The sequence below is a fragment of the Camarhynchus parvulus genome, chromosome 8 (genome assembly GCF_901933205.1).
Source record: "Camarhynchus parvulus chromosome 8, STF_HiC, whole genome shotgun sequence".
Lineage (NCBI taxonomy): Eukaryota > Metazoa > Chordata > Aves > Passeriformes > Thraupidae > Camarhynchus > Camarhynchus parvulus.
In genome coordinates, this window is record NC_044578.1 from 26,837,717 (window position 1) to 26,865,599 (window position 27,883).

The 27,883-nt window shown below is 46.5% G+C and overlaps 1 protein-coding gene across 9 annotated transcripts in view; it reads left to right on the forward strand.

Annotated features, from left to right (window-relative positions):
• The window catches only part of LOC115906577 (ras GTPase-activating protein nGAP-like), a 164,953-nt gene that overhangs the window by 126,760 nt on the left and 10,310 nt on the right, over positions 1 to 27,883 (forward strand). For 7 of the 9 annotated variants that reach the window (XM_030953854.1, XM_030953855.1, XM_030953856.1 and 4 more), the window contains 11 exons: positions 840 to 949; positions 9,624 to 9,777; positions 11,300 to 11,398; positions 12,169 to 12,723; positions 14,884 to 15,028; positions 17,626 to 17,770; positions 18,646 to 18,882; positions 19,548 to 19,749; positions 22,038 to 22,237; positions 23,422 to 24,274; positions 27,625 to 27,759. In XM_030953854.1, coding sequence (XP_030809714.1) covers positions 840 to 949; positions 9,624 to 9,777; positions 11,300 to 11,398; positions 12,169 to 12,723; positions 14,884 to 15,028; positions 17,626 to 17,770; positions 18,646 to 18,882; positions 19,548 to 19,749; positions 22,038 to 22,237; positions 23,422 to 24,274; positions 27,625 to 27,759 — 2,835 coding nt within the window. The remainder of the gene's footprint in view (positions 1 to 839; positions 950 to 9,623; positions 9,778 to 11,299; positions 11,399 to 12,168; positions 12,724 to 14,883; positions 15,029 to 17,625; positions 17,771 to 18,645; positions 18,883 to 19,547; positions 19,750 to 22,037; positions 22,238 to 23,421; positions 24,275 to 27,624; positions 27,760 to 27,883) is intronic. The other 2 variants (XM_030953857.1, XM_030953860.1) reach the window with 1 other exon arrangement.

Below are 27,883 nucleotides of genomic sequence, written 5' to 3' on the forward strand. Positions count from 1 at the left end.
GGGCAGTCTTAAATGTAGCACTGCCTTCAGTGCAGAAAGCAGATTCCCCTTCCTTTGTTCCCTCTGTCTCCAGAGGTTTTCAGAACTTGGCTAGACCAACTCAGAATTAGGCTGACCTAGTGTTGGCAGCACACTCCCATGGAGCAGGAGATGATCCCAGAGACTCCCTCCAACTAACATGGCTTTGGGCTGTGATTGTTGTGTGAAAAATTGTAGTTTGAAGACAGATTCTTTGAAGATTTATTTTATTTTTAGATCCTAAGAAGATTTTTGAATTGAGCTTTGCTTCTTACCAATATTATAACTGATATCTGAAGCCACTGGTGTGTGAAATGCTTTGAAATTTTCTGTTCTGGCTAGCCAGATTATTGAAATTATGAATTATTTAAAGATTTAATGTGCTATATCTCAATTAAAAAGGCAAACCTGCCTGCAACTGTGGGCTCAATAGAAGCTCATAATATAAGAACCTCTGTACTTTGAAGCTCACCAAGAATTAAAAACGTGGCATAGAGAGGGGAAGTAGGAACAAATACTGATATTGAAGACTGCTCTTTTATAAATGATAATTGTGGGGTTTGGGTCTCTTGTATAATAGCTGGGATCCACTGAAGTGCCCCAGTAATGTGAGTAGTGCTAATTATTGCAATTGAGGCTCTCCCCTCCTGGAACTGTCCCTGCCAACCCAGCCCTGCCTTTCTTCCTGCTCAGAGCAGTCCCAGTCCAGCCCGTCCTGTGAGTGCCATCAAACCTCTGTGTCTGGGCTCAGTGACAGAGCACTGAGTGATTCATGACTGGCATTGATTTCCCTCTTTCACTTCTGCACCTTCTCATTGCAGGGCTTCTTCAGCAAGCGCCTGAAGGGATCCATCAAGAGGACGAAGAGCCAATCCAAGCTGGACAGGAATATCAGCTTCCGCCTGCCCTCTCCCAACAATTCTGAGGACAGGTAAGGTGCAGAGCTGACACCCAGCACATGGGTGCACTCAGGGGAGGAGGGCAGGAAGGGGATTTATTGTCCAGCTGGCATGAGGGGTGTTTGTGGGGCTGCCTCTGTACTTTTAAGCTTAGTGTGCACTGTGCTGCTGATACACGATGGGAAACTGCTGCTCTTCACAGCTGTCCAAAAGCTCAGGTTGAGCAGATGGACTCCAGTACCTTGTCCTGCATCTGTTTCAAATAACTTCCAGTTTTATTATATAAAACCATGGGATTGATCAGCTGGAGAGAAATTTGCCTTGCAGCATGCAGGGCTTGCCTGCAGGCCAGTGAGAGGAGGAGTTGTGTTGGTGTGAGCAGGGTGGTTCCACCAGTGCTGGCACAGCCCAGATATGCAGTGCAATTCAGGCATTCTGGGGACCCTTGCAGTGTTGGTGTTTTGGTTATTGCAGTGTTACCACAAGGAACAGATGATCTGTATTTCAGAAAACTGGAAAACTCAGTAATTTCTGACCATCTTAGTGCTCCATTTGGTTTATCTTTGCTTTTGGCTGGAGAACCAGGCTGGGAATGGATTGTATACAAGGCAAGCAAAGGCTCTTACACACAGTGTTTCCTAACTGTTTGCAAAGTCCTTTGATTGTTTTTATTAAACATATTCTGTGTTACATTCCACAGTAGCCCAGCAGGAGAAGTAGACAGAGTGAAAAATCAGTTGGCCTGTACTCGAGGCCACGGCAGGCTTCTGTGATTTGACATTGTTCAGTGCACTTTCCCTTCTCCTTTAGCTGAGCTGTATTCATTAGTTGTATCTGTCATGCTGTGCTGCTTCAATCAATGGTGCTGCCTTCTCCATCTGAAAGGCAGACCATAAAATCACAGAGATAGCAAGGCTGTGGATGTTGGAGGTCTGTTAACATCAGGAGTTACAGAAAAGCCTGCTGCTTACCAGATGTGACTGACCATCTAGATGGCCTTGTTCCTGTAGTCCACCCAGGCTGCTTTGATGCAAGTTTTCCTGTAAATCTCTACTTTCAGGGTGTTGCAATGTGGCTATAATAGCAACTCAGTGAGCATAAGCATCTTAAATAATGCCACCAGGCAATCAAGTACCTGTTATTTTTACCGTTGTTTGAAAGCAGCTTTGCTTAAATTTTTGTAATGTGAAGATTTCTTTGCCATAAATAATCTGGTTGTCTTTCCTGAGCTTGGTATCCTCATGCTGGATACTTGCTTTTGTAGTGTCAGGGACGCACTGCTGTTCTGGGAAAGCTTATAAATATAACTATAATTAATTCCTACATCTTTGGTTTAAGACATGATGCAACACACAGCAAAGCTGCCTTCTCTCAAAAAGCAGACCCCCTTCCACTCCCTGCTAGTGTGGGCACAAAATTTCAACTAGACTGAAATAAAATGTGAATTTTCTTTGATGAAAATTCAAAAAAATTCATGAAAGCACAAAAGCTTAAAATCCAGGTACTTGATCACATGGTGCCCTTATTGAACATAGAGCTGACTCTAAATTCATGAGGAGGAATTGCCACTCTCTCACCTTCTGTTCCCCCCATTCTGTTTGAGCCTCTCAGTCTGTAGCAGTGAGAACTTTCCTGTCCTGCCCTGGTGAGTCAGCCCTTTCCCATTTCAAGCAGGTGGTTCTAGGTGATGTCATGGTGTTGCACAGGTTTTCAGGGCCAGGATGACTGATAGCATCTCCCTTTTCTTGCTCTGACAAACACAAGAGCCCTGCCTTCAAAGAAAGTAATATACAGCTTTATAAATTAAAACCCTGCATGGATTAGAAGGAAATAGAGGCTGCTGTCACACTGCCTTTTCATGCTTTTGGGGTGTTTGGGACCTGTCAAGAAAGTGGAGATTTTACAGATAAATACCTCTAAAATTCTGGACTAAGGAAGATTGGTTATCCTGGTGCACATCAAGATTTGGGATACTGCAACACTGCATGCCATGCTGGATGATGACAGAGGATGGATGCTGTCTGTTCAGAGTTGATTTAAAACAGAAGGGAGTCAGGAATGCTGTAGGGAGCAGGGATGGAGATGAGTTGCAGATTTTTTTGTAATCAGATTTTCTGTTTCAGCAGAAAGCAATTGGCCAATGTACCTTTTCTGGTTTTAACTTTATTTCAGTGTGTCTGGGTTGGTGGGTAAGGAGAGGAGGGAGTTCTGGTGCCCCTCTAGAAACATGGATCAGCATCCAGGTGTCCTGTAGGAATAAATCCATAACCTCTCAGTCTGTAATTCACATCCCTCCTGTTTCTCAGGCTCAGGTTGTTTGCTGGTGGTGAATATATTGTCTTTACAAGCCACTGATGTGGCAGGACTTAGACTGTGCTCCTTTGTGAGCCTGGGCAGGTGGGAATGAGGCTCTTTAAAGTGTGGCCAGTGCAGCATCTCACCAGGATGCCAACAGCTCTCACCATGAGGGGACCTGGCACCGTGTCACTGTGGCATCTTTCACAGCTCTTCCAGCCTGTTTCCTCCTGCTTCCTTTGGGCTTTTCAACTCACACATTCATCTGTAATGTTTTCTCAGTGTCCATAATATATAAAACATGTTAAAAAAGCATGAGAAAAGACTTAAAGAAAATTTTGTTTGAAATGAGAGCCCAAATGAATATTTCCAGTTTGTGGGCAGGAATTTGAGGGTATCTCCAAGAGGACCAGCAGTTTTGTTTACAGAGAGGGAGCAAAGATGATTGTGACTGGCTGCATATGGTCTCAGTGACTGCAGCAAAGCTCTGCAGACAGCTGGGAGGGCTTTGCCCTGTTGGGATTTACTGCCACGTGGGAATCCTCCTGCTTTGCTAAAAGTCATTTTATGGCATTATGAGCCAGAGGCAGCGGGGCTGGGAATGGGCTCCAGCGGGGCACAGGGAAGCAGGTAGCCATGGCTCTGGGCTTCATGGTCAAAAGGTACCACTCCTCCAGCCACAGCTTCTTCTACTTTGGGTGAGTTCCTGTTCCTCCCTCCTTGCCTCTTTGCAGTGAGAAAATAGCAGGGCTCGTGTAAATCCTAGAAGCAAAACCCGCCGTGTTTTTCAGGTTCGCTCTAATTTAACGCCGGTTTTTGAAAAAAAAGGGTGGGGGATCTTCACCCTGATTTAGCTGTCAGGATGGAAATCTGTGTTACACAATGCCTTATTAAGGCTTGACTCACTCCCAGCTTGCATTCATTCAGCATATCTGTAGCTATCAGCACTCTGGAGTGTGGGGAAAGGGGAGGGAGGAGTGGTTTGTTTCTGGAGGGACGCCTCACTCCTGCTTTGGTGAACTTATTTCTTTCAGCAGTTGTTTGGTTTTTCACTGAAAACTGAGCAAGACCCCAGCGTTTGTCACAGACCTTCCCCTTAGTGCTGGGCTACTCTCTCCCACCTGCAAGCTCACTTGACCCCTTTATAAATAGATATTTCCTAATGGCTGATGCTTCTCTGCAAAGCCCGGGCTCCTCCATGAAGCATTCACCTTGAGTTTAGCTGGGAAATGAAACTGCATCAATTAAGCATTTCTGGTCCATCAAAACAAACCAATTGGAAACGTTAATAGCAGAGACCAGAGGAGAGAGGAGAACTCTCCTGCTGTGAAATTCAGCAGCCTGCTTGGCTGAACCCTGAGAGGTGTCTGTTAGACAAGCTGTGATCTGCAGGGAGAGCAGGCAGGCAGGGAAGGGCTTTGCAAATCCAGGATTCAAACAATGAGGCTTTGGGTAGGACCTTGCCAGAAAAGAATCTCAGTGGAAGACTAGAACAATATACTCAGAAAAACCCAGCATTTAATCACACCTGAGTGTAACCTTGCAGATAGATAAGTTACCCTAAGTTTCTGATTTTTCAAAAAAGAAAAATTAATAATAAAACTGGTTAGACTTGTAGAATTGTTGACCAAGTAATAGGATGTTCAGATAATTGGCAGCTGGAAAATGAAGAGGGGTGTGGTGCCTACAAAATGAGCATTTGGACAGGGAAAATCCTGGTGCTGCAGCACGGGCAGAGCCGGGTGAATTGCAGGTGATGCTGGAGACGGTAGGGTCCTGTTCCACGGGGCTGGGAGCTGGGAGAACAGCAGAAAATTCTCTGCATTACAGTCCAGGCTCTCTCCTGTGACTTTGCAGAGTGGCTGAGTATTGAATTCGACTTTCTGCTCTTGGGGAGTGCCTCCCAGCACATGGGGATTGCTGGAATTATTTGAAGCATGCAGACGAGCAGCTTGGTGTAAGGCAATTTGGAGACTTGGCTGTAGCTGGGTGCTCGGGCTGAGTTCTTTCCTTTCACACCAGTTTGGTAAAGGAAAGTTCGTTTTTAAACTTTTTTTTTTCCAAATCTTTTGGATTATTGATGTCCACAGGCTTGTTTTACAAGTAATATAGAGCTCTCCCTGGTAAGCTCGGTAATTGGAAGTCTTTTGTGCCTTGTAGGTTGGCTTTTAAATAGGTCAAAATCAGCAGGAGAGCTTCATAACCAGAGCAATTAGGATTTTAACCCTTTATTCTACATGCCTTATAGACAGTAGAATATAATAGGACTTTGCTAATAGGCTGCTGTGTGCCATGGGCAGCCACTGAAAGCCAGAGGTTTCCAGTTCCCGGCTTACAACCGAGATTTTCCTGTCATGGAAAATTACTGAATTATGGTGTGCAAGGAGAAAGGGTCAGCTTGGGGCTGGGCCAGCAAGATGGGGTGGTTGGAGAGCTCTTTTTCAGTGGCAGTTGCATGCTGCTGCCAGGTCAGTGGTTTAGGGCATTGTCTGGACTCTGATTTAGAAGGAAGTGATGCAGCTCTGAAGACCAGTACTCCAAAACATGTGAAAAGAGGTGAGAAGTTTAAAATGCTCCCTGATGTGCTCCTCCTCTGTTTTTCCTATGGGAAAGAAATTATGGAGAATATGTAAGAATTATCTGGTGCCTTGATAACTGTTAGACTCCCATGTAGTTCCTTTGCAATCTCTGTTGTTTACAGACATAGATAGAAAAGGCAACAGGATAAAAAGTTGATCATGGGAGGTTAGTTGTAATTTAAAACAGGATTTGTGTTGTTAATGGAGCTGTTTAACAGAAACAGATTTGTACAAACAACCCTTCCCCCACTTTTTGCATGTGTGATCTTCCTGTTTACAGTAATCTGCTTCCCTGGGATTACCTCTCTGCTGACAGAGTCTGAGCAATGCTCATTTTCCCAGTAGCTTCCTACCTAATACAGGAAGGACCCCGTTAATCCAGCCCCTTTGCTGGACACTGGGACATGAATTAGTGGCATTTATGGCAAAAGGAAGCCAGCAAGCAATTTTCTTTCCTTTTTACAGATTCAGCAGATCAGATGAGGCTTTAAAGCAGCAGAGAAGTATTATTTCTGTATAATTATTGTCTGTATTGATTGGGATGCTGCTGATATAGGCATAAGTCAAAGATTTGCTTTGCAGATCTATCAATAGATGAAATCTATACTGTGGTGCTCACAAATGCATGCACTTGTGTTTGTAAATGCATGTGGTTGCATCTAACCAACAGCTTTAGGATGCTCTGATGTTTGTGGAAGATAAAGTGCCAGTTCTAAGCCACTGCATCAGTTCATTGAGCTGTTTTAAATATGGTAACTTCAAAAGATTGCTGGAACAGACTGACATTTGTCTGCCACAGGACCCTGAGTCAACAAAACTACCAGTGCTCCAGCTGCTCTGCAGCAAACACAAATGCTCACAGCCCACCAGTCAGAAGAGCAGTGGAGCAGCAGAGATGCTCCTGAAAGGTGTGACTTGCAAGATGGGATGTGCAGGCTTGGAGTACATCTGCTATGTGTACCTGCCTTGCCCCTGCCCTGTTCCCAGAGGCTGTTTGGAGGCTTTCCTGGAAGATTCCTTGCTCTCTTACATTGCCTTTAATGTCTGGATCTCATCAAAGCTGTAGGAAAGGACAAGGAGGAACTTCTCTGTCTGGGAAGGTCACCTTAGCCACGCCTGCAGAGCTGCCTCTGCTGGCTGCCAGCCCCCTAATCTCCTTAGGGGATGCTGTGCCTTGGCAACCCAGGAGCAGGCAGGAGCCTCTCCTGGTACTGTGGGGAGGGAGCAGAGCTGACAAGGAGGGAGCTTTCCTCACCGAGGAGGGAGCTTTCCTCACCGAGGAGGGAGCTTTCCTCACCGTAGCTGCGGCTGCTCTCCTGGCCCCAGCCTATCTGCCTGGCACGGTGTTCCTCTGAAATCTGTAACCTGAGGCTTGAGGAAGAGCTCCTGTTGGATTTGTTTGTGCCTTTCTTCCTCTCTGGGCAGGATTTGTTGTGTGAGGTGTAGCAGGGAGCAGGAGGTTTGGAGGGAAGGGCTGTGGCATGAGGCACCGCTATGATCTGGAGATGCTCTGCTAAGTGGCTCTACAGTTGTTTTGTGTAGGTCTGCTTGCCTTGTCTTGCTCCAGGTGCAGCCTCTGCTTAACTGGAAATTGCTACATATATTTTTTTTCTTTTTTCCTCCTTTCTTTGGTAATTATTTCTCTTTCCCTCCTCTTCCCCCTCTTTGTGCTCACTCCATGCTTTCCTCCACTGAGCGGGCACTGGCTGCAGGCTCCCAGTACTTTGTAGGGACAGGAATTGCTCAGTTTGAGGCAGGGACAGAAGCCAAGTGACCTCAGCAGTGCTTTCTTGAGAGGAGAAATTAGAGAGGATTTTGCAGAGATGACATTAGAGTGGTGTATTGTGGTGTGTTTATTTTAGACTTGCCCTACCTTAACTGCAGCAAGTGCTCAATTATACATGGCTGAGGTTTGGGTTTGCCTTGGTTCAGCTGCTGCTGGAACCTGTTAGAACAAAGCACAGCACAGCCAAGGCTCCTACCAGGGCTGCTGCTTTGCATTTGAAATCTGTCTTTGGAATATTCCTCCCATCAAAGGGTTTTGCTGCCTGCACTTAGGTCATTCAGTATATTAAATGGGAACAAAGTTCTCCCTCGCTGTTTAATAAATCTTATCGTGTGCGAATCTGCTCCAATACCTTCAGTGTTTCATTCCATACAAAAGAGCAGCTGGGTGAGCTCTGCTTGTTGCACTGCCTGGATCCTTTGTGGTACCCAAGGTTTTGTTAAGCAGCCTTCGTTCAGATGCCTTTTCCAAATGTTTGGGGGTTTTTGCCTCTGAGTTCCCCTATAGAATTGCTCACAGGTAGGAGGAGTTTGATTTTGCTAAGGATAAAGAATGTGAGGAACTTTTTAATTTTTTTTGTATATGTGAGGAAAGTGTACAGAAACTAATTACTTTTCAAAATTAGAGAAGCTGTTAGAGGTACCTGTGCTTTTCTTTCCTCTATAAATAACATTTTTTAACAATTTCCATTTGATACTGGGGACTGAATCAAAGAGGAAATACTGTGAGGACGAACACAGGAGCACTGTGTTTCTGTGAGTGATGTGTAGAGAGCTGATGCCTCTGTAATTCCATATTTGTTCCTTGTGCCCAGTCACACTTGCTGGATGGGCAGCCACATTTATGGACTCACCTTCAGGGATCACTGAGCACAGGGACTTCAATATCTTAACAAAAGCTAGACCTGCCAGGCCAGCAGCTCCTTCTCTGCTAAGCTGGGACTCTGTGCTCTTCCTCCTTGCTGGTCAGCAGTGCAGGACTTGACAGAATTCCTGCCACAGGAGAAATAAGTTGTGTCTGCATGTGATGTTTACCTTGAGATGCAAGCTGTGCCTCAGGTGTTACGTGACTCTTGCAGAAGCCTCTAGGGCAGGTTGGAGGCAGAAGGAGAAGCCACATCACCTCTAAACTGGGCACGTTTTGCAGTGCTGTTTGACAGCAGAGCTCCCCACTGTGCACAAATGTTGCATTAAATCATATTGAGAGAGTACAGAAAGGGTTAAAACACATTTGATAATGTCACTGTTGATTGCCAAAAGCTGTGGATAGTGGAGAGAGGGAAACGTGTTTGAGAAGTGTTCAAGAAGTGGTGACGACAAAGAGAAAACTGCCTTGATAAAAAGATGCTATGAATGTGGGAGATTTGAGCTCTGGTGGAGCTCAGGGATTTACAGGACAATCAGCTGGAAAGGAGAAGAAGTATGTGTTAGTGAAAAGTTAAAAGAGAAAGAAAGTATCCAAAAAATTGGAAATTCAAGCTGGAAGAAGCAGCTGAAAAGGAAAATGCAAAATGACTGATTTGAGCAATCGTGAAGTGGGATGGAATTTGTGTATTTGTATATTTAGTATAAAGGCTTTGAATGTGAAAAATCAAGTATATTGTGAAGGGTCATCTGCTCTAATGAATAATCCTCATTCTGCATTGGTTACAGATTTAGGGATCCATGTGCTTTTTGCTGCTAATACACAACATCTGTCTACTAATCTAGCTAGTAACAAGTATTTTCAGTATTACATCCAAAGCTACCTATATGGGCTTTTTAAAAATTTCAGCAGTTAAGTTCTGAATTTTTTGCTGCTGTTCTTTCACTGACAACTTGGCAGCTATAATTTCTAGGTCAGTGGGAATGGACTTCCTAGGCTGGATATTGCCTTGGGAGTCTGGGGTTGCTGGCCTAATGTTATTTTCATAAGGTTTGCAGACTAATTGTGGAAGTTGCTCTGAATAAGCACCAAGTCAAGCTGCAGCTTTGTCTGGCATCTTGCCAGCTCTTTTTGGTAATTGTGAGAAAAACTAAGACATTTCCTTTCCTCCTTGTCCTCCAGACCACGTGAGCTGCCCAAGCTGAAGGAGTCCCGTTCCCATGAGTCCTTACTGAACCAAGCCAGCACCATAGAGACTCTGGACTTCGCAGCAGAAGAAGCAGTCTTTGTCAAACCACTTCACAACAGTATCCTTGGACGAGACTTCTGCTTTGAGGTAGGGACAGGCTCCAACCCAGGCAGCTGCCATCCCCCTGAACCCTTGGGGAATGCTGCTCCAGGACTGGGGACTGAAAAACAGAGCAGCCACTGCCTGGCTGAGGTTTGGGTGGGGGCTTGTTGAGCCACCATGTGACTTTTGAAGTCCTTGAGGCTAATGGCATCAGTCACTGAACAGAGAGAAATCTTTTTCTAATTGAAAAATCTCTTCAGTTTGATAAGCATTTGTAGTGTGCATGCAAATGTATGGTTGATACATACAGCACAATGGATATGCAATAGTATGTACATTAGCTGTGTGTTCACCCTTCCAAATTCACCTAAAATTGAATTTAGAAAATTGACTGTATCCCAGAAATGAGTTTTCCAGTCAGAGCCCTATTCCATTAGCTCAGTGCTTTCAAGTTGCCAGAGAAGCCTCAGTGGCTGTGGACGTGTCCATGGCTCTGTGAAGCAGGATCCAAAGCTCCCTTTGCTGTTTCAGCAGAGGCTGCAGGCTGTGGCTCTGAGCTCTGCTCCAGACACAGGCAGAGACTCTGTATGAGCTCAGTCCTGCCATCACAGCTCCAGCAGTGCAGCCCTGTGTGTTTGCATGCAGCTGAGGCCACGTCACCTGTCGTGGCAGGGGCAGGTCACTCTGTCTTCAGCAGGGTTAGTCAGATGTGTCGGAACTTCTGGAACAAAGATCTGTTTACAACCTGGAAAATTCTGGCAGTAAACCAGCATATGAGGCTCTGGTCCCTCATGATGCATCCAGGAACTGTTCCTGTTTGCTTCAGCCTCATTCTTCTGGCTGGAAGCACTTTGCAGCTTGCTTGGGCTTGGGGAGTTGGGTGGAAAACACTGGCAACAGCTTAGCTCTGAGGCTGTTGCCTCAAACTGCTTTGTAATTGTGAGCACAAATGAATGGAAGGAGTAAATGAGGCTTGTCAGGCCACGTAAGAGGGGAAGGAACCGAGGCGGTTCCCTGGTGTGGGAAAGCAGAGCTGTCAGGCTGGAGCAGAGCTCAGCTCCCTCCGTTTGTTTAGGCTGCTGCTGCCTATATGGACCCCTGGAAATATTTTGTATTTACTCAAGTCATTATGGCCAGTGGTTTTTGCCTTATGCTAATGCATTGTCAGTTCTGTCTTTACACTGTTAGTAACCAGATCCTGTGCCCCTGGGCCTTCACAGGGAAATCAGCAAGCTTTAATAGCCACAGATCAATTAACAACTCTTTAAAAAAAGAAAGATTAACTGGCTGATTAAAGCTTTGTTTAAAAGTCTTTAAGAGGAGCCTCTGGTGCTCTTAATTTTATATAAATTCTTTAGTTTCTCTAGTTTTATAGAACCTCAAACTTTTGCTCTCTGCGTTTTGTGGGCCTTTTATCCTCTCTGCCTCCTAGGCCACTGTATTTTTACCTCCCTTTTTCATATTTACTTTGTTACTCAAGCATTGTTTATCTTCCTCCTTGCTTTTTGCAGCCTCTTCCATGTCTCCTAGGCTTGCCTGAGCTCAGTCTGTCATTTATTCATTCCAGGTAACCTACTCCAAGGGCAGTAAATGCTTCAGTTGTTCCTCTGCAGCAGAGAGGGACTGGTGGATGGAAAACATACGCAGACTATCGCAGCCGATGAAGGTAATAGGAACTGCAAAAATGAGATTAGTGGGGGAATGGAGGTGGGATGATTGGATTTTAGTCCAGTGTACCAGGGCTTCCCACAGATGCATCCTCAATTAATTTAGTCTGGGGAGCTGTCCGCTCATCCATGTGTCTAAAGCTGCCCTGTGCTGTTCCAGGAGTGCAGCAGGGCAGACCTTTAATGAGTAAACATACACCAGCCTGCTTCCTGATCCCTGCCCAGTGCCAGCCTGGGATGCAGGCTGGATTCCTGAGACCATGCACCTGGCAAAGATGGGACACACCTTCATAAGGGTCATGTTTTAATCTAGGAACCCAAAAAATCCAACATTAAACCAATTGGAGCTGGAGTGAGATGGGGAATCAAGTTATAGATCAGCTGGAAATGTCTGATAAGTCACTCCATAGCTGCAATCCTACCTCCCAGGGCCAGGCTAACAGTGCTCTGGGATTCCTCACCAGTCTGGCAGCTTTGGACAGGCTCTGGTGCAGAGTGTTTGTTTTCTAAAGCATTTCAAATACAGCTTTTGAAGAAGAGAAATATTCCAACACTCTTGACATAGAAAAGACAGCCCTTTGCCTCTGTTTTAGAAAATGTCCATTTTTCTAGAGATTCCAATTCTCTCTGGATCAGCCTGTCTGATTCTGAATTCTGACTCTGTCCTTGCCTCAGACAGAAAAGGCAGCGCCTTTGCTGCTGCTTCAGAAGATGAAATATTCAACTTTTAGGGGTTTTGAGTCAGAACTGATCTCTTTCTCCTGCACAGGACAATTGCCGCCGAGCTGAAAACGTGCTTCGCCTCTGGATCATAGAGGCCAAGGACCTGACCCCGAAGAAGAAATACTTCTGTGAGCTGTGCCTTGATGACACCCTCTTTGCCCGCACCACCAGCAAAGCAAAAGCAGATAACATTTTCTGGGGGGAGCACTTTGAGTTCTACAGCCTCCCACACATTCAGAGCATCACGGTTCACATCTACAAGGACGTGGAGAAGAAGAAGAAAAAGGACAAGAACAATTACATAGGGTTGGTCAACATCCCCACGGCCAGCGTGACCGGCCGCCAGTTTGTGGAGAAATGGTACCCAGTGAGCACCCCCACAGCCAACAAAGGCAAGGCAGGGGGGCCCTCCATCCGCATCAAATCCCGCTACCAGACCATCACCATCTTGCCCATGGAGCAGTACAAAGAATTTGGGGAGTATGTTACTAGCAATTACGCCCTGCTGTGCTCTGTGCTGGAACCCGTGATCAGCGTCAAGAACAAGGAAGAGATGGCTTCTGCCTTGGTGCACATTCTTCAGAGCACTGGGAGAGCCAAGGTAAGCACAGGTGGCTCCTGCTGGAGTGACTCTGGATACTGATAAGGGATTCCTGGTGGAAACTGGGGGGCCCATGACAGTGAGCAGCAGCAGCAGATGTTTGTTACCACATTTCTCTTCACAGCGAAAAGCAAGGCACAATTCTTCCCAAGGATCTCTAAGATTCACATTCTCTGAACCTCAGAGGAAGGGAAAACACAATTCTTATCACTTGCTGTGCCTGTTGTGCTAAAGTAGAATGCAATGTTGAGATTGTTTATCCAAAGTGAGGATGTTTTGTTTCCTTGGCCTATCAGGGCCAAGTGTGTGTGTGTGTCAGGACTGTCAGGTGACAGTCATGAGATTCTGTGCAGTGTGTGTGCAGTTGTATGCAGAGTGAGTGCTTGGCAGATTCAGTTTAGATTAAATGTATATAGTATAGTATAATAAAGTAATTAATTAGCCTTCTGATATCCATGGAGTCCTCCTCATCATTCTCTCCCCTTCACCAGAGTCGCCTTTGATTTACAATAGATGTTGTGTACAAAGTGTAAGCGGGACGACTCTGTAACTTCATGTTATTCTGAAAATCAGCACCTACCTTTGAGTGTCCCCTTGCATTTCTAAAATCAGGATGTAGGTTAAGAGAGGAGTGAACAGGAGGTTGGTAAACTGGAGAAGTGCTTCTATAAATAAGCCTGTGCTACAATGAGCAGTGGGTGCCGGCGCTGAGTCAGCGCTGAGTGAGCGGATCAATGCTGCATCGATCTGGTCAGTGTTTGAGCAGCCATTTGGGGGATCTGTACTGGCTTAATGGTGATCCCACCTGCCCCAAGGATGCTCTTAGGACTTCTGGGTGCACACTGGTTCCTTCAGATGGGTTGTGGGAGAGTGCCCTGCAGGTCATGGGAAGTTCTGGAAGCATTAGCCTGCATTGATGTCTCTGGCTGCTGCTGCTGTGTGAGTAGTGCCACACTGGAGGCACCTTCTGCCAGTGAATCCAGCTAGAGCAAGCAAAGCACAAATCAGAGGGATAGAGGTGTGGAAGGATGGCTGTAAACAACACCCAAGGGACAGCCTCACCCTAACCATTCCAGAAAAGGTCCCTTTCTGCTTGCCCCTTGAAAACCAGTGCTCTGTGACAATGTGTGTGACAGGAACATGTTCCTTAAGTGATCTGATGAGAGAAGCTGGTAGCTAAGATTATGTTGAAACCCTGCTGGAAAACAGGCTCTGGACTGCTGCAGTGCCTGCTGCAACAAGTTGATAAATTGGTGTTATAACTTTGCATTCCTGGTGTGTGAAGTTTTGAACCTCTATTTATGGGAGGCACAGGTGGCTGAGGTTGCCATAAAGCTCCTTAGAGGGTATTTCCAGCTCATACTTCTGCTGATGGGGATGCAGCTGGATGTTCCCAGTTTGTGCCAGGTGAAAAGAATTCTTGTGGATTTTGTTGAAAAGAAACAGCAATAATGGACTGAAATCCAAGAGTACTAAATGTTGTTTACTCACATAAAGTTACCACTTCAGGGAATAAGTATTACTGTAAAATTAGACCCTATATCAAGAGATTATTCTCTGTATCAAGGCTTGCTGACAGTTCCTGCCTGGACAATCTAATACAGTTCAAGTTAAGCCATGTAGATAACCAGCAAGTTGAATGTTAACTTCTTTTTTTCCAAATCCTAAAGCAGTCTTGGTTTGTGAATTTAATTTGTTAAGCCATTCCTCTTATTCAAATATCATCAAGCTGTAATAACTTGTGTGTCACTTCCAATTTGGATTTTTAAATCCATGTTTCTATGGAATATTGCTTAAAAAGATAAGGATAAATATAATAGCACAGTTTCTGTCAGCAGTCAAAGCCTCTGATAAACAAGCTGCTGAGAGGTTCTGTTCTGGAGCTAAACTGAAACACAAGCTTGGCTGTAAAGGTTTTTTTTAGACACTTTTGCTTCACCCTTTATAATTTGTGATCTATATCATTCTACAAATATAATAAACCCAAAAGGAGACCTGGCTATTTCCATGGACTGTACTTCATGTAGCAGCTGCACCCCTTGTCTCAGGCTGAGAAATTATTTATTTTCCTGAAATATCCTTCCTTCTTGGCTTCTGCAGTTAGCCTGGCACAACTGGGCTGGTTCAAATCACCTTTGCCATTTGACCTTTTTCCCTCAGGACTTCTTGACAGACTTGGTGATGGCTGAGGTAGATCGTTGTGCAGAACATGATGTCTTGATCTTCAGGGAGAACACACTTGCTACCAAAGCTATTGAGGAATACCTCAAGCTGGTAGGACAGAAATACCTCCAGGATGCACTGGGTAAGAAACCCCCTGTTTGCACAGCAAGGGCTGACCCTGAGCTGTGCCTGCAGCTGGGAATGTGGGATGGGAAGGAACAGCTTCAGCCTGAGTGTCTCGTACCCAGATAGCACACTGTCCTGCTCTCCATGCCCTTCCTCCACGTGGAGAAGGGTGCTCTTTGGTGCCTGCAGGAGTAGCACCCATGAAAGGCAAGATTTGATGTAGCTGAGTCCCTCTTCGAATTTGTATTACCATGTTCTGTTTTTCTGGGTAACTTCCTTTTGTGTCTCTAGCATGCTAAACAGGTGTAACACTGCAATTTCTTTGTAAGCAATGGTGCTTGTTCCATCTGATATACAAACAGGCTTGGAAAAGGGGTTTTGACCCAGAGTCCTTGGAGAGACAAGGCCAGGGAGTGAGGCTGCAAGGCTGCTGAGCATCCCAGGACAGGAGATCAAGATGCATTCTGTCTGGGAAGCCTCTTGCCTGTGTTTATTCTGTGTTCTTTATTCACTGACTCATTAAAATTCTCTGGCCATCCTGGGATCTCCTACTCCATCCTCCCCACAGGGTCTTCATGCCCACTGTTACATGCCAGGGTGGACTCTGATAATTTTGTTATTGTCCCCCCTCCACCAAAAGGCTCTGCTCTAGTCATAACCCAGTGCCTGGGGAATTCCTGGCCACACAAAGTCAGCAGCAAGGGGCACCAAACCCAGGCTGGCTGCCTCACACAGCCTCACCACAGTCGGGTTTCAGCAGCTCCACACAAATCTTCCTTCTCCACAGTTGCACAATGAGCCACCCACCTCCCGTTGTTTCTGGGATGAAGAAAGCTTTGGAAATTGATACAAGAGAAACAAGATCAGGCCAAAGCCAAGTCCCACACCACATCCTTTCACAAAAAGGGAAAAAAAAGCCAAGCTACTTGCTTTCCCAGCAGTCTCGCTTGTCCTCAGCAATCCCAGACTCTGGCAAGGCATCAAGGAAATAGCTGGCTAAATTAGTGCTCCAAGGGTCACTGCAGTCAGCTCTGGGATTACATCCAGTTTGGCCATTTCTGGAGTGTAATGAGTCTCTTCTGGTAGTCTTATTCTCCTGAGTGGGACCACTGAGTGTAAGTCACAGTTGCAGGCTCTCACCTGGTACAGAGAAACGAGCAGCCTGGTGCTTTGTGCTGTGCTTCCCAGCAGGCTGAACATCAGCTGTGGGACCACTCCATTACAGCTGACTGCAAGCTCCTTAATGTGCAGTAATTGCATAAAATATCCTAACATTAATGACTTCTAATACATCATTTAGCACTGAGTGATAAGATGGTAAATCACAGGCAGGAGAGATGGAAAATGCCCCCAAGGCTGTCCAGCTTGTCTGCAGCTCAGGGTAACTTTGCTCATGACAATATCCCCATCTAATTCTTTGTCAGGTTTTTAATGTCATTTTACTCAGCTGCCCTGTTCTTTGAAAGGATTAATGACACTGTGGTTGCTGTTAGCAATGTAACATGTCTGGAAGGGAATCTTATATTTGAATCTTGTGGACCACAAAGAGTAAGCTTCAAATATGTTTAAGGATAAAAAAATTCTATCCAGTAAACAAGAGTTAAAACAGAATTGACTCAACAAAAGTGATGCCAGCAGTTTTGCAAGTAAACAAAAACTAAGAAAATATGGTGCCTGCTTTGCTTGCAACAACACCAAGCTGAGATTTGGGAAGGGGCTGAGAGGTGTTAAGGGATTTTAGGAAAGCAAAGGCTAAAAAGAAGCCCCTTTTCCACATATAAGCCTTGTGTTAGCTCAGAGCCAGTGGGATCATCTGAGGAGATGAACTTGAAAGACATTGAATCATTAAACCAGTGAATAAAAGGGTTTTTCCTAGTGAACACCCAACAGCTTAAAAATCACTTGGAATGCCTGCATATAGAGGAGGGAAACCACTGAGTAGCTCATTCCAGTCAGTCAGACAAAGGCAGCTTCATGTGGTTTGCATGTGAGCAGTTTCTGTTGTGATGCTGAAAGGGAAGGGTGACAGAAATGCCAAGGAGCTTGAAAGATGCAGGCCATAAAAACACTGTAAGGTGTTGATATAAGAGGTTGACAAAATTAGCAGCATCTAGGTAAGGCTTGGGTATTACTCTTATTCAAGAGCAAGGTGACACTTTTTAAAATTAAAAAAAGGGCAGATTTAGCAATAATATAAATAAATATCATTGCCAGAGCATTTTCTGGGGAAATTATGAAGACAAATAGCACACAGCTTCATTCCTAGGACTGTGGATAATTTCATAGTCGATAACACTGTTTGATTACCAAGTCAAATCCTCCTCTCTAGGCCATAAGGGAAGTGCCTGCAGGATTGCTAAGCAGAGCCATCCTGTTTTTGCACCTGTACTTGGGGACACAAGAGCACAGGAGGCTGAAGCATCAGAGCCCAGGCTGTGCTGTGTTGGGAAGGGGCTGGGAGAAGTGTCCCCAACAGCTGGTGTCTGGAGGCTGAGCTGCAGACACCCAGAGCAGGACAGGCAGTTGCCAGGGAAAGACATAAGCAGGATTTAAAGGTTTGTCAAGTAGGCTTTTCTTGTAACTACCCTGGTTCCTTCTCTTCCCTTCTTCCAGGGGAGTTTATCAAGGCTGTGTATGAGTCAGATGAAAACTGTGAAGCAGATCCCAGCAGGTGCTCACAGAGTGAATTAGCAGATCATCAGTGCAACTTGAAAATGTGTTGTGAGCTGGTCTTCTGCAAGATTATCAATTCTTACTGGTAAGGCCCCTTCCTTCCCTCCCTTTGTCCCTGTTTGCTCAGGGTGCCTGTTTCTCCTCTGAGGGTGAGGGAGCAGCAGTGGGACAGGGAAGGAGCACAGCCCCTTCCATCCTCCCAGTGCCCTCTCCTCACTGCCTTCCTGCCTGTGACTCCAGATTGCAGGTGGAGCCTGTGCCCAGACTGAGGGGTCCCAACCCACAAACCACACCTCCCCAAATGCCCTGCCAAGGGAGCACACGCTGAGAGTGACTGGATAAGGAGGGAATAAAGTCAGAAAACAATAGCTTAGCTTGGACTTGGCATAAAAAGCTGCAAGTTTTGATGTATACAGAAGACTTTTAGACCCTTCAGATGTGTGGAATTGAACAGGAAATCACAGGGAGGAAGCACTGGCAGGGAGAGTTCTATTAATCTCTGTTTCTGAGTAGCAGTGGAAGAAGAGGGGCCTTTCTGCTTTGGCATGAAGCAAAGGCATAATATTGAGAGCTTAACAAGCAAGGTAAAACTGTCAGATATGGAGATGAGCTCAGTTTGGCTCGTTTGTTTTCAGTATTCTAATACCCTGTTTGCTCCAGGGTAGCAATGGATAAGTAGTTCTAGCTTGCAAATCAGCCTGTCTGGAAATGGCTTCACTTAACACAGATGAACAAGGGGTGCTTTAAAGACTATTTAAGTGCCATCAGATTAAATGGGGATCTATGAATAGAGGCTTAATGATATTACCTGGCCTAGAGAGAAAGAGAAAAAAAGGGGAGGTAAAAAAATATGTTTTCTCACAGATGAGTATTTTGGGTGACTGATCACCAGTTCAGCTTTTTGCATCTTGTTGCTGGTGCAATTTTATTTCCCTCTTTTTTTTTCCTTTTGCTTTTCAGCGTGTTCCCTCGTGAGCTGAAGGAGGTGTTTGCATCCTGGAAGCAGCAGTGCCTGAACAGGGGCAAGCAGGACATCAGTGAGCGCCTGATCAGTGCCTCGCTGTTCCTGCGCTTCCTGTGCCCTGCCATCATGTCCCCCAGCCTCTTCAACCTGATGCAGGAGTACCCTGATGACCAGACCTCCCGCACGCTCACCCTCATCGCCAAGGTCATCCAGAACCTCGCCAACTTTGCCAAGTAGGTGCTGCCAGGGAAACAGAAACCTGCACCGTGCCCCATCCCTGGTTGTGCTCACAGGCAGCTGGTTCTGTGGCACACTGAAGCCAGATTTAGCAAAGGGGGAATCTTCTCACTTGGATATGGACACTTGAGATACCTCAGATAAATTCTCCCTATGTGCAGACCTGGAGTGTGTTGGAATCTGTGGAGGGGACACAGCATAAAACCAAGAGGAGTCATGCACTACCCTGTTGTCTATGCTGTTTCAAAGGGAAAGAAGATCCTTGCTGTTTCAAAGATCATGATTTTCATGTTTTCTCCCTCCAGAATTCTCAGCTGAATGATACAAAGGGCATAGCTTGTCTCCTGCATGGGAGGAGAGAAAGAGTATCTGTGGGAGGGAGCAGGGAGAGGTGTGATTTGTAATATAAACAGTGAGGTAGTAGTATTTAAGCAAGTACAACAAAGCAGTGAATCTCTTAAATTGTCCTGTCCATGTGGTTTTTTCCCTTCAAGACTTCAAAATCTTCAGATTTTGAATTTTTTTTTTTTTGAAGATACTCCAAATCTTCAGGAAGGCAGGTCTAAAGTAAAGTGTTTAAGTAATTGTCTGTAAGCACTTGTACTCTGTATATTGTGTGGAGGTTATTGACTGGGTTTCTCCCCACCTCCCTTTCCTGCAGGTTTGGTATTAAGGAAGAGTACATGGCCTTCATGAATGAATTTTTGGAACATGAGTGGGGAGGAATGCAGCGTTTTCTGAGGGAGCTCTCTAACCCAGATACCATCTCCAACATGCCTGGATACGACGGCTACATCGACCTGGGCAAGGAGCTCTCGGTGCTGCATTCCCTCCTCTGGGAGGTTGTGTCCCAGCTTGATAAGGTAAAGCTGTTTGGAGGCCCTGGAAGGAGAATACAGGGATGGCTCCATGGCAACAGCAAACACTGGGGAGTACCAGGGGAAGGCAGGAGCTTTGGAAGGGAATGTGTGATGGTGCTGTTTCACAGCTGCTCCTTCTGTGATTTCGGATCAGGGCCTGCAGCAGGGTGTGTGAGGTGGTTGGGCTTCAGCAGCACTGCAGACACTTTGCAGAGCCTTTAGGAAGGTCAGGTGCTGAGGGCATTGCTTGGAATCCCTGGGCAGCCGGTCCTGTCTCATAAGTGAGGCATTTGGACAGGAAAAGGTTGCTGTGCCTTGTGGTGCTGAGGGAGGTGCTTTGCTGCACAGCAGGCCCTCCCCTGGTTCTGATGGAGGAACAAGTTGGCCCTGTGGAGCTGTTCTCATCAAGAGCCTGATCCAAAGCCTGCTGAGATGCTCTCATTTCCGTAGCCTTTCATTTTGGCACAGAAGGAATGCCATGTCAGAGGCTGGATCCGCTCCGAGTGCCATCCTGCAGCAGAGCAAGATGCTTTCTGCTGTGCCCTGTGCTGGGCTCGTGTGCAGTGTCCAGGTTCTGTTCTTCTGATCCCAGCAGACACCACCAGCAATGAGCACTCCTTCCTTTTAGCTGTAGAAGCAGGAAAGGCAGAACTTTGATCTTCCTTAGCTATGTGGGTTTGCAGGAACCAAAATCATTAAAATCTTGGTAGCAAATGTAGTTGATAAGGCCCAGAAAAGCTGAACTGAGTATTTTTATTTTTTTAAGTGCTTGGAACTGTTCCATACTTCAATTTTTAGAGGTGCATTATTTTGTCCATGTTCCAGGTATATTATTCTTTCTTTTGAAACTGGAGAAGTAAGGTGAATAGTGATGCACTCAATTTTTATTGCATTAGGGTTTGCCAAAGTAGTTACTGGTTGTGTATCTATTTTTTTCACTGTACATTACTTAAAAGAAAAAACAAAAATCTGAGTTTGTCATATCAGAGTAAATTGAAATGCCCTTGACTCAAAAAGTCTGTCTGTATATTAATCTTAGTTTGATAATAAGTTATGATGTTGTTTTTCAATTTACCTTATCCATGTAGACAGTGTAGATTCCAAATGTATGAATCTGCATGGCCCTTTCTGTAGGTTGGATGTATGGATCTATCCTAGCAGGCCCTTGGGAGCTGGTACAGTGGTTTCCTAAAAAGAGAATTAAGGGGTAAAGTTACATGCATTATGGCTTTACTGTAGGGAATGACTGGGAAATGAGGAGAGGAGCTACCTTGGAGATTTTAATAGCCACAGTGCTGTATGAAAGTGTCTGTAAAGAGACCTTTCTCTGGAGCCAAACTGGCTGAATACCTGCTTATGGGGAAGACAAGGGTATCTTTGATAAGAACATTGATTTTTGTAGCAGAATTTTAATTTTTTAATAAATCTGCAGCTCCTTCACCTTCTTCCTGCAGTCCCAGGAGCCTGGAGATGCCCTGTAGCTGGTCTCCCAGCAGTGGCCCAAAGGGGTGAGCAGCCAGGGCCTGGAGGAGCAGCCTTCCTTGCTGAAAGCCAGCTGCTTTTACCCCTCAGCCTGGCCAGCACTGAGCTAACCTGTAATTGGAGCCACACATTTCATCCCATGCTGATGGGGTGATATTGGGATGAGGATCACTGATGCTCTCATGCAGTTATTTTTCAAGTTTGGGTAGGGAAGAATGGCTTAATTAATTGTTGATAACGGTGCGGAAGGAGATGGCATCCATGCAGGATACCAAAACTGAAAGGCTTATGAAACAAAAACCTTCCCTTTCCCCATCACCCTCAACCCCTGCGGTCCTCTCATGATCCCCCTCATCTGTTGGCATGCATTTCCTTTACCACACGATCCCCTTTGCCTGGAAAGTCCCCCCCACCAGCTGAATCTGTAGCCTTTGAATGCCCTTCAATGAGCGGATGCCATAGTTTTCACTTTGACCTCACCCACCCGGGACCCAGTGTGCTTTGCATGATAGTTTTGCATTGGAATGGCGGTAGTTTTGTTTTATTGAGCATGATTTTTATTTTTTGGGGGTCAATCCTAATTTCTTTTCTATTTCCTTTTCTTTCCTCAATGTCTGCTGCACCCCGTTTCGTCTCCTCCATCCATCTGGTCGCCGTCGTTGCGCTGCTCCATAACACTGCATTCCGATCCTGGCACACCCGCACACAACCACCCACCCTCCTTCCTTCCACTCCATCCCTCCGCCTCTGTGCATCGGTACCAAAAAAACACAAACCCGCCGGATGTCGTGGTGCTTGTATCCAATTAGGGTGAAAATTCCTTCCTACAGGCAACCGTGGCAAAACTGGGACCTCTCCCCCGTATTCTTGCGGATATCACAAAATCCATGACCAGCCCCACACCCACGCAGCAGCAGCTGAAGCGTTTCACGGAGCACAGCTCCAGCCCAAACGTCGCTGGAAGTCTCTCCTCGGGACTTCAGAAGATAACTGAGGACCCCAGCGATGGGTACGTCCCAGCTGTGGGGTTGTTAAAGCTGTGAGGAGTTGGAATGAGATGATCCTCGAGGTCTCCTTCCAGCCCAAACCGTTCTGAGGGTTGGGGGCTTCATCATCTGAGCTGTGGAATGGGGACTCTCTCATGGGGAATAGACCATCCCAGTAAGAGGTGCACAAGGTGGCACTGGGCACCTGGAGCTTTGGACTTACCCAGGACTCAGTCTCTGGGAGTCAATGATTTGAGCTGATAAAAAAACCAGTTCTCTGATTTACTGCCAGCCTGAGTGCACGGTCAGCCATGGTGTTTCCTTCTGGCCATCAGGCTGCTAATGGAAAAACTGAGCTGTAGGTGAAACTTATTGCCTGTGAGACAGCAGAAGTAGTCCCTCCTGTGTTTTGTGCAGCATTTCTCACGCTGTAACAGCTGTTAATCTGGAGCTGTGACATGGCAGAGCTGTCAAAGGGCTCAGCTGCTGCAGGCCCAGAGCAGTACCTGGGCTGCCAGGTACGAGGGCCAGGTTGTCACATGCCCCCTCAGCTTACATCCAGCTCTGAAGGAGCCTTCACACAGCTCCTGCTGAATTTTAAGACCTCCATAATACACAGAGTCATAGATTCATTAAGGTTGGAAAAGCCCTCTAAGAGTATCAAGTCCAACTGTTAGCCCTGCACTGCCAAGGCTACAACTAAACCATGTCCTCGTGTGCCGCATCCTAACACCTTCCAAGGATGGTGACTCCAGCAGTGCTTGGGCAGCCTGAGCCAGTGTTGACAATCCTTTGGGTGAAGAAATGTTTCCTGGTATCCAATTGAAACCATCCCTGGCACAACTTGAGGTGATTTCCTTTTGTCCCATCTCTTGTTACATAATGGCAAAGGGTTAAATGGCATCTGAAGTGTTGCTAGAGACAGAAGTGACTAAGGGGGGGAGGATTTAGTGGGAATGGTTTAGATTTCACCCATAAAAAAAAAATAAAGATGAAGGATTCCTTGAATCAAGCACAATTCTCCAAGATAAGCGGTAATTAAGGAAGAGTGTGTTCTGACTTGCACACAAAGAGCTCATAAAAGGAAGTCTGGCTCCTTGAAGCTTTCAGTGGGGGGAGGTTAAGTGAGGTAGAAAGACTTCTCTGGGACAGATCTCTCAGGGTCTTGGCTGCTCAAAAATTAACCAAATTCCTTTCCACTCCACAGTGACATAAACAAGATGAAGTCTCCAACCCAGGAAAATGTAGATGGACATTTTAGGGGCAAGACCTTACTGCTGGTTCAGCAGGCATCCACCCAGAGCATGACTTGCTCAGAGAAGGATGAGAAGGTAAGTGTCTTGCCCAACGGCCGTAGCATCTCCCTCATGGACCTGCAGGACCCCCACGCAGCTCACAGCGACACCGCCTCCATGATGCACGACGTGCCTTTGCGCCTGGCGGGCAGCCAGCTCTCCGTCACCCAGGTGGCCAACATCAAACAGCTGTGGGACACCCAGAGCACCCCCCAGAGCGCTCCCCAGGTCCGGAGGCCGCTGCACCCGGCCTGGAACCAACAGGGCAGCCTCCGGCCCCTCTCGTTCCAAAACCCGGTTTACCAGCTCAACAACCCGAGCCCCCCCACGGCCAAGGCCTCTGTGGACTCCAGCCCAGAGAACCTGAGCACGGCCAGCTCCCGGAGCCGCAGCAACAGCGAGGACTTCAAGCCCAGCGGGCGCAGCAACAGCAGCCTGGAGGAGTCGGCCAAGCGCAGCTCGCAGAGCGAGGACTCGGCGCGGCGCCCCGACAGGCACGTGCCCGTGGTGCTGCCGCGGCAGAACAGCAGCAGCCAGGCGCAGATCCGCAAGATGGAGCAGGCCGTGCTGGGCACCAGGGCCAAGACGCTGCACACGCTGACGCACAGCCCCTCCCTGCGCAGCACCGGCAGCGTCTCCGGGGCCTCGGGGGCCCTGGGCACGGAGCCCGTGCAGAACGGGAACCGCTCCCGGCACCAGTCCTCGTCCTCCAGGGAAAGCCCAGTGCCCAAGGTGCGGGCCATTCAGCGGCAGCAAACGCAGCAGGTAAGGAAGTCCTGCCTCCAGGCCTCTGCTTTGGTGCTCAGCCCATTGCTCCTTGGTCTCCAAAGCTTTCTTGACCTCTAAGCTGAATCAAGAGTAGCAGCACTTGCACCACTGGCCAGTAACAAGTGTAAGGAATAATCATGCTTGTCACCCTCACAAGCTTGGCAAGCCACCTCATCTGTGCCACTGGGATGCTTTTGTACTAAATCTAAAGGAAAAAAAACAACTGTTTTCCATTTACTAAGGTAGCAGCAAACCTGCTGAAAGAAACAGAGCTGGAAAATTTCCCTAATACCCAGGGAAAAAAACCAGGAGCAGCTTTGTAGTGGTAGTTCAGATCGCCACGTGAGACTGTGTTTGCCCTGTGGTGCTAATTTAAAAGCAGAGCTGCCTCAAAACAGGGAAATGAACAAAGATAAAACATCACAGAATAACTGCTGCCAAAATAACAAATAAGCACAGTTGTCTAAAGTGTGGAGAAATCCATATTTCACTGTGATGAAGCAATCTCTTGCTGTTCCTCAGAAAAGTGCTGCTTTTTCATTAATCATCCCAATCTATGAATAATGCAAATTTTTTTGTGGAAAGGAGTGCTTATATCTACCAACTCCTAATGCACATTATCATTTGCTCATAGGCAACTATAAATCAAGGTTTTCCTGTCAAAAAGCCAACATTCCTTTAGCTTTAAAAAAAATAATAACAATCCTGTTGTGATTTGCTGTGTATGGAAATATTTTCCTACATTAGTTTAATTTTACAGAGGAAGTGAGTATTTCAATGCCACAGTGAAGGTAGAAAACATGATCTCCAGGTCAGAGCTCTTGCAGGGGGAAGGCTTTGGGCTGTGAGGTGAAGGTGACAGAACAACCTCTGCTGTGCCCAAGGTTTTCTTTGTGTTCCCTGACAGTGGAGCTTTTTTGGCAAACTCCTGAATGTTACAGGAAGACCTGGGTGATGCCTGGGAACCCAGGCGCAATCAGGGCTTCAAAACTACTTTGATACCTCAAGTTCATTGAAGTATGAGACCAGAAACACTGAATCTCAAGCCAAAGCTTAGTTTGCCAAGTTAGTAATACCCGAAGAAGTAATTGTTTGTTATTTGAAGTGTGTGTGTGTGTTTGTGTCTCCCTGCAGTGTGTGTTTTACAGTGGGGCATAGGGGCATGGCTAGGTGAAGGGTTTTTTGTGGAATGCAACCAGACCTTGTGTGGTTCTGGTAGTACATTTTAGGCCAGTAATAAGGATAAATATGAAGGGGATGTGCATCCACTTGTTTTCTCACTGTACTTTCTGTACTAACTGTTTCCACTGGATTAATTAGAGTACTTGCTCCTGCTTTATTCAGAGAAATCAATTTGTTCTCTCCTTCCCCACACCCATGAACAACATCTTGAATGGTGCCAAATCGAGTGGCCAACATTTTTTTCAAGGCAAATTCCATTGCGTTCTTTTAATTGCAAATCTTTTTGTGGAATTCTGTTCTTGTTTAAAAAAGAGAAAGAGAAAAGAGAAGTTGGGCATGTTCTTTCTGGGCATGTTCTTTCTAGGCATGTTTTGTGGGCGTTATAATTATTTGACTCTGTTCTCTACAAGTCCCATTTGTTTCTGAATATAGAGCTGGGCCCTTTGTTTGCTGGGAGAGGTCACTTTTTGCCTTCCATTTCCATTTAGGAGGTAGGTGGGAACAGAAATGTCAGTGTGTTCCTCTGGAAGAGGCAAAGAGGGGAATTAATACATGATCCTAGCAGGCTAATTCTTTTTTTTGCCCTTTATTTGAGAATATATTGTAACCCATTAACATGTGTGATTTGCCATCCCCTTGGTCTTGACAGCTTCCACAATTTGGCTGCTGGAAATATTCTGTCCTATACTTGGAAGCTTGTTTGGCCAGGTTTGCTGCTGCCCAGCAGTCTGGTGCAGGGCTGGGAATGTACTTTATAGTCACCTTTCTGCTGTCTGAGTCCCCTGGAGCTCCAGTGACTGGTGACAGTGTTCATCCATCCTGTTCCTGATTTCTCTAGCCATTCACAGCCACGCATGGGCCATGGTCTCCCTTGCTCTGGCTGCCTGACAGCAAATGCCATCAAAAAAATCTGAATTAATGAGCTTTGCCAGGCTGCCACACCACACCTAAGGGGCTGTTAACTTTCTTGTTGTGAAAACTTCCTTCTATGCAGAAAGCCTTTGCCTAAATCCAGGGATTTTTGCCTAATTCCTATGCCTTTTCTTTGCCTTTACACTTCTGCTGAGGCTTCTTCCCATGCTGGAGTGTCCATGGCTGCTCAGGACAGCTGAGCTGTGGGAGCAGATGCAGCACCAGCCCTGTCTTCCTGAGCAGGAGAAACACAGCAGGAGGGTGACATGATCCCTGACTCCTAAAGAAGCTCTTCCTCCCCCATGGAGAGCTCCTGGCTGAGGCTGGGACTGGAGAAGCTCCACCCAGGGAGCACAGTGCACTTGGGTGCTCCACTGAGCCAGGCAGGGAGCTGAAGAGCTGCCTGAGCACAAAAGGAAGCTGCAGTTGGGGAGAAGTTGATCTGTTGCATTTCTCAAAAACATAAGACAATGTTGCTCTTTCAGGAGTAATTATGCTAATTCCTGCACTTATAAACTTGTCTTTGTCCATGAAAATTGCTTGGAATTTGTAGCAAGCCATGTTTTCCCCAGCCAGGCAGAGAGTTTCTTGTCTCTTTTCTTGGCTCCCTTTTTGGATTCCCTTGAAGAGAAGAGAGAGAACCTCCAAAGAGTTTGGACATTTCTGCCAGTCAGCACAGCTGGCCCTGCCAGGGCAGCTATGCTGCAATGGACCATCCAGACCTGGCAGGCACTCCTGGGATCATGTCACACCTCCCTGCCACATCAAGTCCTGCCAGGCTGTGCAGTCCCAGGCTCCACTGCAGTCTGTCCCAGCCTGGCCGAGGAAGCTGCTCCTAGTGCTTCTCAGCACTCCAGGGAAACCAACCTGTCTCACCTGAGCATGCTGTCAGCAGAGCTCTGTCACTGTGTGCTCTCTGTGCAAGAGGTGGCAGGGTGAGAAAGCCTTGCTGACAGTGTGGCAAAGGGAAGAGGTGGATGTGAACAGGATTGGGAAACAAGAACTTTTTCAGAGAGTAACTCACTTGGAGAGGAAGAAAAATTTCTAAAGTGGATTGGTTTTAGAGGGATTCAGGTAGGTGCTGTAGGTCTAAAGTCAAGGGAGGATGGAGTATCCCTGCATGGGATCTTCTGGGGATCCTTTGAGGCTGCCAGATCCATGGGTACCTTTCTCCTCCAGCTGAGCTGGATGTCAGAGCTGGTTAGTGTGCAGTTTCTCTGGTGGATGCCAACACCCAGGTGTCTCTGCCCCAGGTGCAGTCACCGGTGGACTCAGCCACGCTGTCCCCGGTGGAGAGGACGGCGGCGTGGGTGTTCAACAACGGCCAGTACGAGGACACCAAGAAGGACACGACTCAGAGCCTGGATGAAGTCAAGCATGCTGAGAAGGTAGATTTGATTCTGAATGCTGTGCACCCCACAGTAATTTCAGAGGGACTTTCAGGCCCTGCTGTCACAGCATCACACATTCTCAGTCAGGTTAGATTAGTTACAGTGATCACTCTGTAAATAA